At 36.5% G+C, this 13002-nt stretch overlaps 1 protein-coding gene across 1 annotated transcript in view; it reads left to right on the plus strand.

Annotated features, from left to right (window-relative positions):
- VPS36 (vacuolar protein sorting 36 homolog) overlaps positions 1–12304 on the plus strand; it is an 18377-nt gene extending 6073 nt beyond the window's left edge. Inside the window, exons 5-14 of the mRNA XM_008501633.2 lie at positions 551–640; positions 1990–2076; positions 4660–4692; positions 4805–4882; positions 5289–5423; positions 6370–6435; positions 6992–7056; positions 7463–7547; positions 9978–10054; positions 10135–12304. Of these exons, the coding sequence (XP_008499855.1) occupies positions 551–640; positions 1990–2076; positions 4660–4692; positions 4805–4882; positions 5289–5423; positions 6370–6435; positions 6992–7056; positions 7463–7547; positions 9978–10054; positions 10135–10228 (810 nt within the window). The 3' untranslated portion in view covers positions 10229–12304. The remainder of the gene's footprint in view (positions 1–550; positions 641–1989; positions 2077–4659; positions 4693–4804; positions 4883–5288; positions 5424–6369; positions 6436–6991; positions 7057–7462; positions 7548–9977; positions 10055–10134) is intronic.
- The last annotated feature ends 698 nt before the right edge of the window (positions 12305–13002 follow it).

Below are 13002 nucleotides of genomic sequence, written 5' to 3' on the forward strand. Positions count from 1 at the left end.
CTTCAGAATGCTTTCCTGTGAACTCTGAGCAACCATAAGAATGGAATAGATTTTCTTTCTGGATTTTGGTCAGTGGGATACACTTAGTTAACTAATTAACTAATGCCACCTTCTAGTATTAGCAGTAACCAAATAAGTGTAATTGATCTGTGTGGTTGTCTTTATGCTGTTTAATTAACAGATCAAAAGTAACTGGATTTTTCAACTTTTCTTTCTCTTAACAGCATGCCTTTGACCAAATCTCAACATTCTTAACTTCAGCATGCTTTGGAACATTTTGAATATCTGAAAAGATACTTTACAATAGAAATAGTCATGTGAGTTTAACTAGTGACTATGTGGCTCCCCTAATGTTTCTAAGTTCAATTTCAAAGTAATATTTTTGAATAGTGAACTTCAAGATAGTGAATGTTGCACTGTGGATGTGTAGGTGTTAACCATGTCTTACAGTGAAGTTTATTTCATTTACCACCAGGATTCTAAAAAAAATACCCAGAGGTACTCTGCACAGTTTATGAAAAGTCTGTTGTCACTCTTTTAATGCCTGCAGTTCTACAGACGATTATCAGAAGAAATCACACAAAGGAGGTGGGAGACCATGCCTACTGGTCCAACTATTCAAGTTAACAAGGTTCCACAGGTATGTGCAGAGCTTCTGAGCAGAACCTGTATTTAATCTGTTGTTTCCACTTCTTGCTGCTCCCGTATGCAGTATCTGCCATTCCACTCTAACCAACACCATGGGGACATGTAAGAATTCAGACTTATTTTGCTTGTTTCATCACTGGCATTGATTTATTTCTCCTTTGAGTTTTCACCTGGTACAGAACACAGTGGCATTTTTTCCTTGAGTATGTTTAGACTTGAGTAGTTGATAACGAGCTCCATTTTTTAATGTAGTCAGACACACACTCAATTATTCACATATTATATAAATACTTGCATATCATTTTATTCAACACAAGAGATATAAGGAAGCTGGAAAATTTTTTTGTCTTGTGATTTCTGTTTTCATTTTGTGGCTGGAGGCCAGCTATGTAACATGTAATTTTTAGGTAACTCTTTGGAACCTAGAGTCTACACATTTGACTTGCATTTATATCTTAAACAAACAGTTATTATTAAGAATTTCCTTGTCATATGTTATATTGCCTTCTTCATCTGTCTGCTTAGTTCTGGGTTTTAGACTCTGATAAACATGTGGATGTTGTTTCTGCATATGAATGTGTTGAGTATATTAATATATTGAACATATTATATGAATAAAATAGAGTGATTTAAAGATCATTCAACATCAATTTGTGTGTGTCCTCCCCTACAAATTTAATACCTAAACCCAATTGGAAGTTGCAATTGGACTAATGGGGAAGCATGCTTCCTGCATTAAGGACCACATAATGAAAGTGCCCTACCTACCTACTGTTATTCTTAAGTGACAGCAAATCATTTGCACCAGTTGCTAAGCTTTGCAGTCAGGGATTTTAGGGCTGGCCCCACTGCCACTAAAGTACCAACCTTTCTAAAACAGATTTGGCAACAAAATAAATGTTCCCATTCACCTCCATTCTGATAGTTGTCAGGAAGGTGAGTTAGATAATCACTATGTTTCTCTGGCTGTGTTTTCTTCAAGCTCGATTTCACACATTTCCATGGCTCAAGTGTGGATTTTCATGTGGACTTGGAAGGCTTTGAGACAAGCTCTAGTGCTCAGTCTGGATCAAGCTTGCAAGCACTTTCATATTAATAGATTCAATATGATAATCTTGTTACCTATTTACCACAGCAAATTCATACATGCTTTACACTTAATCATTGTTTTTTTGCATTGGTTTAAGATATACTTTCAATAAATACCTGAAGTAATGTAGACATTATATCAGCTCTTTGGGGGAACATTTCCTGTCTTCAAATACAAGGTTTTTCACAGTGAGGTGGATGAGAAAACTTAGCATTTCCTATTTTGATTCCTTTTATTATTTTCTTTTGCAGGCAGGAAGAATAAGGGCTGTAGGAATTGTGGGGATTGAAAGGAAATTGGAAGAAAAAAGAAAAGAGACTGACAAAAACATTTCTGAGGTAAATACTACTCAAGTTTTGGGGTCAGCTGCCTGTCTGAGTCATTTACATTCATTCATGTCCTTTCTTTTAGGAGCAGCTGAATTTAAGAAGCAAACTTCCTTAAGAAGTCTGAATTTATTAAGGGTTTATAATTTACAGTTATTTACTTTGTTTAACTGGGTTTTTAATATATGTAAAGGTACTGCATTTAAATATTTCCTTTCAAGAAGACTGTCCTTTGAATCTAATTATGTGTATTTATAAAAGTAATTCTTGTAGAACCCAAGTTCAGTGACTTTTCATCAGGGGAAGCAGAACATAAAGGCACTTGCAGAAGAAAACTATTGAATGTTTGGGGAGGTTTTCCTTCCTATTTTTTTTTTTTTTACAGCTAATTTTGGTTTCAATCAAAAATTTAATATATATTAAGATGAATATGCTGATCTAAGTGCCTTCACATAACTCTGGTGAAATTAGATTTTCATCTTGTAAGTGCATTTTAGCTATGAACACTGATGGACAACTGAGGGAGTTAATTTCTTCATATATACCTGGGAGCATTATTCTCAAAAAGCATCTGGTTCTGTCTTGCTAACAGAGATTAACACAAACATACTTTATAAACTGTATGCAATGGATTTGTTCTTGTGGCAAAGCTTTGTGGGATTCAGTGTTCCACAGTAAAAAAGGCATCCAGTGTATACAAGAAAATTACAGTACCTTAGCAGGCTGCAGGCTGTCTCAGATACTGCCAGCACTGAACTTTTTTCTTCTCTGTTTATGAGCAACATAATGAATGAAGTTATGTGTGTAGTTCAAAAGGTATTGTGGTTACATGTGTGTGTATACAGTTCAAAAGGTATTGTCTGGTTATTTTTTCCTTTAGTAGCTTTGTCAGAGAGTAAAAGAAACCCATTCGTATGTGTTGTATGAAGGGGGGAAAACCATGACTTGTAAAATCCTGCCTTCCTCCAGCTTTAAATGTTATAAATGACTTAATTTAAAAAATGGTTCCCTGGCTTCCAGGAAAAGGCTTCCTGCATCTGCTGTTCACTGCTGATAAGAATCCAGTTCTTTAGCCTTTTGTTTATCTGAGGAAGTTCCTGTTAGGTGTGTGCACATTCCCCTTTGTTTCCAGGCCTGCCCTCTGTGAATCAGGCAAAGGAGGAGTTAGACACAGCATGCTGTTTGTTTAGCTAAATCTGGGGTTCTTTTGATGACTGTTTTCATGCAGGTTACAGAGATTAGAAATAAGCTAGGAAAAGCCTTGTTTGAAAACTTTTTGTTGATATCGTGTATAAGTAGAGTAGAAGGACTTTGATTTACATTAGTGATTAAAATATTTCTTCTTGTTAATCTGCCCAGTTCAGTGATTTATAAAAGGTTTACCAAAAAGGAGTTTGTGTTCTGGTAGTAGTAGATTATTGTTATACAGTGGTGTATTTCTTTTTCTTCCCTTGGACCCAGCTTTATCCCACTTAATTTTGGCTATCTGACATGGATACCAAGTGTTAAGGGGTTAGACTTCTCCAGTCAGCAGAGAAACACTGGCACCATTAGGAGGGATTCAGATGAAAAGCAAACCCTGTCACTTCTTAAAGCATCTCTTTATCTTATTCATATGTTGAGTCTCAGAGCTTCTATGTCAGGTGCCTAAACATAGATGGCAACAATTTGGTCTTCCTGCCTAAATCCTGCTAAAATGTGGTTTTTTTTTAGTGGGACATTAGAATAAACTAGTAATGACATAGAAGCAATGGCTAGAAGGTAGCTGTAGGCAAGATTAGTTGTTTGACATACTCTAAACAACCTTCTTGTCTTGGCAGCTGGCAGGGCTGGGTGCTGCTGTCAGGCAAGCTTTAGCTGAAGAGGTTTTGGTATTTTTTTTTTTCCTCAGAAAAACGTTACTTGTAACAAGGTTGCCAACCTGGGCATGTTATGTATTTGAGAGAATCAGGTCTAAAAACAGAATGTGTGTTGCTGAGGATGAAAGAAATGAGAATTACTTTTTAATAGATTGCAATATGCATTAACATAGTTGCTAACTTTTCCTTATTTTTGTAATGCTAGTTTGTAATCATCACTAAAACTTTTGAATTGCAATTTACCATTGTCTTTTTTTTTAAGTATTTGATTTAAGCCTAAAAATGCCCTTTGTGGTTTGTGCAGAATTGTTGTAATGACACAGGGTTAACTGCTGGAAGAAGACCTACCATCATCATCAGGAAACCTTCTTCTGGCTTTTAGGAGAGCATAATGAACTTGGACAGCTTAATCTTTTCTGGGCCTCATTGTTCCTTCCTATCATGTGGTCCTCATAAATCAGACTGAACTCCTGTTCACATGCTGGAAAAGCATGAGATTGCTTGATTCTTTCCTTCATTCTTTGTTGTTTATGAACTATATCATTTTAATTTTAGGACCTGATATAAACCAGATATATCAATCAATTATATATAATCTCTTGCATTGTAACATACTAATCTAAAGGGATAGCAGCTCTTAGAAATAGCCTGGATATATGGACAAAGGTAGCTCACTGTATCCATAAAGCTGAATACTGTAGTGACACTGATCTGTAATGTCTGCTTTTCATTTCAGGCTTTTGAGGACCTTAGCAAGCTAATGGAGAAGGTATGGCATGTGTCACTTACCTGAGTAGACTTGTGTTTGTTTTATCAGTTTTGAGCATGCTTTTTTCTCTGTTGACCTGAAATTTGACTTACCTGTGCATCTGTCTTGGTAGGCTAAGGAAATGGTGGAGTTATCCAAGTCAATAGCTAATAAGATTAAAGAAAAGCAAGGTGACATCACTGAGGATGAGGTAAATTAATTTTTTGTTATTTAAAATCAACAGAAATATTCCTATGCGAAGCAAAAAGCTCTCTGTTTAATACATGGGATGTTAATAAAGAACACTTCATGGTTGGGTTTTTTTGTAGTTCCGTATAAAGTAGGAGTGACTTACTTGTTTGTGTTAGCTTTTCTTTTCCCCATTTGTTAAAAGAAAGGTTTTAGTGCCTTTGGATAAATTTTTGTGGTTTTGATCTCTGCAGGTCAAAAATAAATTGCATTGTCTTCCCATTTCTTTGCTAGTAATTGACTGTATTGGTAGTTAACCAAATGGACTTATTCACCAAAATTCTTGTACTAATAAAATCAAAGACTTTTAAAAACTAGACTCACTCAGTAGCTGATGTAATTTAAAAGGTTTATGGTTTTTTGTTTAGACTATTAGGTTCAAGTCCTATCTCCTGAGTATGGGTATAGCTAATCCAGTTACTAGGGAAACGTATGGATCTGGTACACAATACCACATGCAACTGGCAAAGCAACTCGCTGGAATACTGCAGACACCATTGGAGGTGAAGTACCTAATTTTGCACAAGGATTTTCTGTGTGTTGCTGAATTTTAATCTAAATGTGTTCTGGCTGTGGCACTGAGCCTCTTTTTAAAGCATCAGATTTAGCACAGACTCATATTCAGTATTTATGGAAGGAATATGTGTGCCCTTTCTGAATGGGCATATTTAAATATAAGTAAGAATTTTTCTTTGGAGTAATTTGCTTCTAATTTGCAAAGTATCAGCTGTTATTAGGAAATTATACTGGCATCATTTCTTCTCTTTGAACAGCCCCGTCTTCATCTTTTGCTGCAGAATAAAAGAAAGAAGTGAAAAGAAAGAGTGAAACAGCACTGACTTTGAAAATATTAGCAGTTAGTCTTTAAACTGCGTACAAATTACATATTTTGCAAATATATTACAGAGTTATTAAATAGATTACACCCCCTAGTAATATATCTAATATTTTAATATATCTGAAGATATTATAGAGTTCAGAGTTCTCAACAAAAAGTTAAATTTCATGTTGTTACAAGGCTATGTGTCTACTAAAAATATACATATTACAGTGTCTTTGGGAAAGTTATGTGCTACTTACCTTGATCGGACTGGAAAACTGAGTGACTCTGACAAGTTTAAGTGATAAAATGGATTGATAGTTTTAATATGCTGAAATTCTGTGTTCCTGTGATTTATTCTCTGCTTTAAAATCAGAATAATTTGCGGTCTTTGGATGTAGTGTCAGTGTTTTGCATTTTAAAATGATTAGAGAAAGAAAGAACAACTGACTTCTCATGCTAGAAATAACGTGGTATTGCCTGGGTAGCTTTTTGTTCTGTTTTATTTTGCTTTAATAACTGTTCATCATTTAGCTCCTCTGTTTTACCTGTCAGTTTCCAGTTGACACTGGATTATCTAGTTTACTGAATTAATGCTGTGTCTCTTACCAGTCTTGTGCTTAATACAGGAGCGAGGAGGGATCATGTCACTTACAGAAGTCTACTGTATGGTGAATCGTGCACGAGGATTAGAGGTGAGAAATCGGTTTTATCAAATATTTTATAAAATGTACTTCAGTGGTAAGGTAACTGGAAAAAAAAAAAGGTAAAAATATTCCCTGTCACTTGTTCACTCTGCCTGTCTAACAGCATGAAGTAATCAGACCGTTCTTAAAATCAGAGCTTTTTACCTTTTCCCATCTCCTTCCATGTAATGTTTATATATCCTCTATAAGTTGACATGATGTACACTGCTTTTTATATTGCCATATAAAAGGGAAAATCCATCCTTATCATGAAAGAAAGCCTTGAAAAGACAGAATACTAAAGAATGGTGAATTATATTTTTTTTTACAAAATACATTCATTCTTTCTGTAAACAAGGCAAGAAGAATTATTATAGAACACATAGGAAGGGAACAGAAAGGACCATGGATGCCAAGAAAATAGACTGGACAATAGAAAGGAAGAAAATTAAGTCTTGTGTGGCCTGGTGTATTTTATAGCCATAGTTATTAAAACTGCCTCTTTTGGTGTTGTGCTGTATACTTGAAATTCAAGTTGTGAATAAATGTTTTATTATTTTAATAGCTGCTTTCACCAGAAGATTTGGTAAATGCTTGTAAGATGCTGGAGTCACTGAAATTACCACTAAGGTAAGAACTTTACAGCTACATTTGTAAAGCAAGTCAGAGCTTGGTGCTTGGATGACTTAGCATTTTACTTACAGTAGATACAAAGTCATCCTTTGCTTAAATGGTGCTGCTGTATGCACCAGTATACCTACTCTACATTATAATACAGATGAAAACCAGTGATTCACTTTGCTAGGAAGACAATATTCTTTTCACTTCCAACACATTTTTTTTCAGACTGGGAAAAGTGTTTAACTATGCCCAGACATGCTCTGTCTCTAGATGATCCTTTTAATGCTTATTTTATAGACTTTTTTTGTTTGATTTTTTTTTCTTTTCATAATGTGGGTGTGGGTATATTAGAAATGTGGCCATGGGTGATGTGCACAGGGTTTTTAGTTACTTTGACTTTCTCTTTTGATTTTAGGCTTCGGGTATTTGACAGTGGTGTGATGGTGATTGAACTCCAGTCTCATAACGAAGAGGAAATGGTAGCTTCTGCTTTAGAGACAGTAAGTGCACTTCCTTTCCTTCACTGTTCTGATCATGCTGGGGAAATTTAAAAGCATTGGGTATAAAAATCCAAGGTGAAGGATCTCATTTTTAGGTTTTGAAATACAAAATACTCCACTTCCAAATCTTCTGACAGTAATACTTTATTAGCACTTTTCATCTTCAAAGTGCTGTGCATGCAATAATCTTAGTCATTGCTTTCTTCTTATGGAATAAATTACTTTTCCATATCTTCTCAAACTTCGTTAGCCTTTAGCCTTCCTCCAAACCTTTTGCAGATTAGGACGAAATTAATGGCCTGCATTAAGATCTTAGTATAACAGAAGTGGACTTTAGACAGTGTACACAATGTGCTTGAAGGCACTGAAAGCACTTCTTAAATGTTGATATATGTTTATAGGTTTATTTCCTAAAATAGCACATCGTATGTGTAACATCTTGTACTGAGTTTGCTTCTGTGAAGAGCACTCAGCTGGAAAGCAGTGCATATAGAATTAATCCAGCCTCATCATGGAAAAAAAATACAAACTTCTCAGTGTAGTGAACCTTTGTGGTCACGCTACCTCTGCACTCTGTGAAGTCCTGCTGCTCCATTCTTTGATGCACTTCCCTGTGTCTTTTTCACTGGAGTGTAATTTTTTGTTTTTCGTGAAGTTGAGTAAAGGCTGATTCAGCAAATCCAATCAAAGTCAAAGAGGACTTTGATTTGGGTGGCCAAGAAAAAGTAGAGCTAGACACATTCTCACTTGATACACGAGGTGGACTCTTCAGTGCCTTTTGCATGATTGTTAACATATAGCTTTCTGTCATCAAAAAGGTTTTTAGATAAGAGAAATGTACATAGACATCAAAAAGATCCCATCCTAAGTGATCAAGACTGAAATGCTATAATTTTTCAATATGCATTAATCCTTTCAATTTATTTTCTTATATTTACAGAAAAATACCTATTTCTTTCTAGATTTTTAATGATTATTTTTGGTTTCTGATCAATTAGTTGCCCTTGGCAAAAATGCCTGCTGCTTTGAAAAGAAAACCCCTTTTTTTTGGTAACAAGCGAGGTCAAAAAGTTGCAAAAAGCAATGGTGGATTTATTACTGTAGTGTCTTTTTTCTTTTATTTTCATAATATGAGACTTTTAGTTCATTAAAAAAAATGTAAGGGAGAGGCTTTAAATAAAGAAGGCTCACCCATAAGGGAAAGGGAAGATGAGATCACACTTGTTGCCAAAAGTGCCCTGTACTTAATATATAATATACAGTAACATGAAGCTTCTTAGAAGGGAAAGGAAGTCACAGGGTTTCAGAGAGGAGAGATGTGGTTTTGAAAGGCTGGGGAAGACAGGAAATGGCATGGAAGTCAGAGGAAGCCAAAGTCACCCTTGATGGTGGGAGTAGTTGTTTGGGAAGGAAAATAATTAATCACTTATACTCCTATTAGATTGTACAGCTGACTTTTGTTACTCAGGTTTGATCTCTTAGCTTCACCAAAACTCAAGGCAGGACAAACTTAATCTGTAAAAATGCTGCTGCTGAAAATCACACAAAATAAACCCCTCCCCACCCAGTTATGGGAAGCAGGAAATGGCAACTACATCTGGATTTACAAGCTTTCTTGAATCTGAAGCAGTGGAAAAATGGAGGAATTATTAATCTGTATGAGAAAAAATTATGTTTATCTGGGAAATTAAATCCATTGATAAATCTGGATGTCATATATAGAATTTTAAGCGTCCACCTGTCCCACTTGTGTGAAAAGGGTTTATTTTAGCATATATTAAGCAACATGGTTGAGACAATGGGACCAAAGTTTTGACTCTTATGACAGAACCTGTCTTTTGTGTCATCTGAATGTGATGGTGAGTTTTACTGATCCCTCTAGTATGCTGTAATACAGGGTGGAATACTAAGGTTGGGGGATTTTTCTATAGGCAGTGGGGATATTTAGACCTCATCAGACTCAAATTCTTCATTTCTATCTGAGATAATTAACTTTTGAATCAAGGACCTTTCCTGAACAGATCTATTGTTTCCTCACTTAAGCTTCCCTGTTTGCAGAATCAGTATAGCTGAGTTGTGTAAATACTGATTATGACAGCATGAGCTGTCTGAGCTATTTTAACTTTTCCTCTCATTTTGTCCTAAGGTGTCTTTTTAAAAATCCAAAGGAAAGGATACCATATAGGTTTTTGTACAGATTTATCTCTTTTCTATGTTCCTTCTTTATACATGTCAGATTTTCCTGATCACAGGAGAGGTACTTATAAGTATTTGTACTTTGATTTAAAAGTGCAAACAAACAAGTTGTCTTCACAAGGGATTTGCTACCAATTTATCACTTCACAAGGCTAGACCTGATTCAGTAGCTGAGAGAACTTTGCTGTTCTTATAAGGTTATATTTGGTTTATTTGTGTGTTTCCTTTTTGCAGGTATCTGAAAAGGGTTCTCTCACAGCTGATGAGTTTGCTAAGTTAGTGGGGATGTCGGTTCTCTTAGCCAAAGAAAGGTAAGTAATGGTTGTGCTTGATAATACCTTTGGTACAATGTTTCCCTGAAGTAATACAGCACATCTTTTGTTTTCTCTAGGCTTCTTCTGGCTGAAAAGATGGGCCATCTTTGCAGAGATGATTCTGTGGAAGGCTTGAGATTCTACCCCAATTTATTTCTGACACAAAGCTAATGTACTTGGTGTACAATTTTTGTTTAACAGTTGAACAGGAGAGCAGAGGGCAGAACCCTTCCAACAACTGACTTTAAAAAAATATATTTTATTTTATTAGTCAGCTGCAACAGTGATGAACATTACAATGCTTTACAGTTCTCAGGTATTTCAAATGCTGAATCCTCTTACGTGGGACTTAAATGAAATAGGAATTGCAAAGTCAGAAGCATGTTAATTGTCTCAAGCTGGAAAGCTCGTTTCAAGTTTCATTTGATGTTCTCTGTAGTGTCCCATTTCAAGAGAAGTCAGATGAAGATTCCACACGAGTGAAAGTGGAGAGAATATCCCTGTAGTCTGCCATGATGATCAGCATCCAAAAGACAGGTTACTGCATACTCCAATTTCAGTTTGTTTGTATCTAGAGTAACAAAGCAGACAGATGTATCCGTAGTGATAAGAAAAGAGACTTCGGTGTATACTGAGGAATAAGGAACAAAACCAGTGCAGAATAACCCCTTCTCCCTTTAGTGATGAATGGTTTTCTCAGAGAGGGTCTTGGGGTTCTTGTACTTTGAGACAGACAGAACCTGCTGCTGGAGAGACTAACGTATGGTATGTGAATCTTGAAAACATGGTGTTTATTTTGTCATGTCTTATTCTAGTGTCTCAGTTAGAAGCATTGTTAGCACAGACTTCCTCCCTTCTCTTTCCTTGCCATCTTCCTTCCTGTCTCACTGTTTTGCACTTTGGGTGCCCTTTCTTTATGTAACAGAGTGAAATAGCGTCCTGTCACTCTACCAGACTTTGTGCTTTAATGTGCTTGGTTTTCATGTTGTACTTGAAAGATCATTTGTTTCAACAGCTATAATCTGTCTAATCACATACAATTTGCTTTATATCTCATATGCAAGAATTAATATGCTTTCAATATTGAAGGGAGGAAGAAGACTATCACCTGTCTTTAATGGTCATGAGGTATCATATTGTTTGGTATTCTTCACCCTGTGTTCACACTGGGTGCAGTTTGATAGTCTCAGTTTTCATAACTCCAGTGGAGTTGTTACATTATTTGAAGATCTGCTATGGTAATAATTGTAAGTGGATGTTTATGATCCACATCACTTAAATTTTCAAAGCAAGTATTTTGAAGCAACCACTTTAATAAATAATGAAATTCATTCAAGGTATGGGGAAGGACAACATGTAGGTAGCTGCATTGTGTTTGCAATGGCCAGACTGACATCATGAAAAAAGAGAAAAAGGCTTTTAAGAGCCTGAGAATATTTTCTGAACTATTTTGGTGTTGCCATAACTTAGACAAGGGTTAAGAGCCTGCTGATAAAGAATTCAGTGCAGAGATCCCTACAGTGATGATGCTTTCTGTTTGTAGGATGCTGGTTTAGATCCAGGGAACTGTGTCCTCTTATCCTTGTCATGAGCAAACATTTATGCAGTGCTTTCTTTAGGGCAGGTTTCCTCTGTTTCATGAAGGTGCTAAAACTAATTTTGAGACGGCTGAAGGAGCTGGTTCCTTGCTATTTTTACTGTGTTAACCATCCAATACCATATCCTCAAGAGCCTTAGGGCTTGTTGCTCTTCTCCATCCTCCACACAATCTACACAAGAAATCTGTATGAGGTACTCCAAGCATCACGCATCTCTGGAGGGACTGGAAGTGAGGAGTTCAGAAACAAGAAGCTGATTTGTGACAGCCCTTTCTTTTGTTGGACACCCAGATCTGTCAAGGGACACCAATGGCATAGGCCTAGAGGTCTCCCCACAAGGGGGCATGTCATCTGCAGAAAGAGCAAAACCAGAAAGGAAATGCCAGGTGGACACTTCCAGCCTCCGTTTCTCCAACCAAGAATTTCATTACCTTCATTAAGCAATAACAGTACAGCCTGTTTAGAAAAGTGGTTTCATTCTTGAGCTTTTCTTCCCCAAGATTTTTCCTTCACTTTTTTTTTTTTTTTTTTTAAACAGGAAAGAAATCTCTAGGGTAAATTGTATAGCTGGTTTAGAATTTAAGCATATATGTGAGAAAATGAGACAATTACCACTTGAAAGTAATAAAAATTAATAGATTTTCTTAGACTGTTCTATTGTTGTGTTGGGTTTTTTCTCTATGTCTTGCTCTGGGCAGCTTTAAAATCTTCACACAACAAAATCTTGTGATTCCATAGGGCAGGTTTTTTTAAAGTACATCATATTTTTGCTATCTCATTTTGTATCCAAAATGGTCCAAGACAGATTTGTATTATAAAATAAGAGGCAGCTGTGACCTGTTTCAGGCCAGAATTGCAAAACTGTAGATGTCTACACAAGCACCAGTTTGATGAAGGAACCAAGCCAAGCACCTATCCTGTGCACTGGAAAGGCATTTGGCACATTTCAATGTGTTTTCCCAGCTGAAAGGCAACAGGAATCATGTATCTGACACCACACTGAGAGCCAGCTGCTGGGAGAACAAGTGGAGTCCTCAGCACACAAAAGACATTGACCTGTTGGAGAGAGCCCAGAAGAGGCTACAAAAATGATTGAGGGCTGGAGCACTTCTGTGGGGAAAGGCTGAGAGTTGGGGTTCAGCCTGGAGAAAAGGCTCCAGGGAGGACCTTATGGTTGCCTTCCAGTACCTGAAGGAGCCTACAGTAAGGATGGGGAGGGACCTTTTAAAAGGGCATGTAGAGGTAAGACAAGGGGTAGTGGTTTATCTGAAAGAGAGTAGATTCAGACCAGATAGAAGAAGTTATTTTATTTTAATGAGGGCAGTAAAACACTGGAACGGGTTGCCC

This window comes from Calypte anna, chromosome 1, assembly GCF_003957555.1.
Source record: "Calypte anna isolate BGI_N300 chromosome 1, bCalAnn1_v1.p, whole genome shotgun sequence".
In the NCBI taxonomy this organism is placed as follows: domain Eukaryota; kingdom Metazoa; phylum Chordata; class Aves; order Apodiformes; family Trochilidae; genus Calypte; species Calypte anna.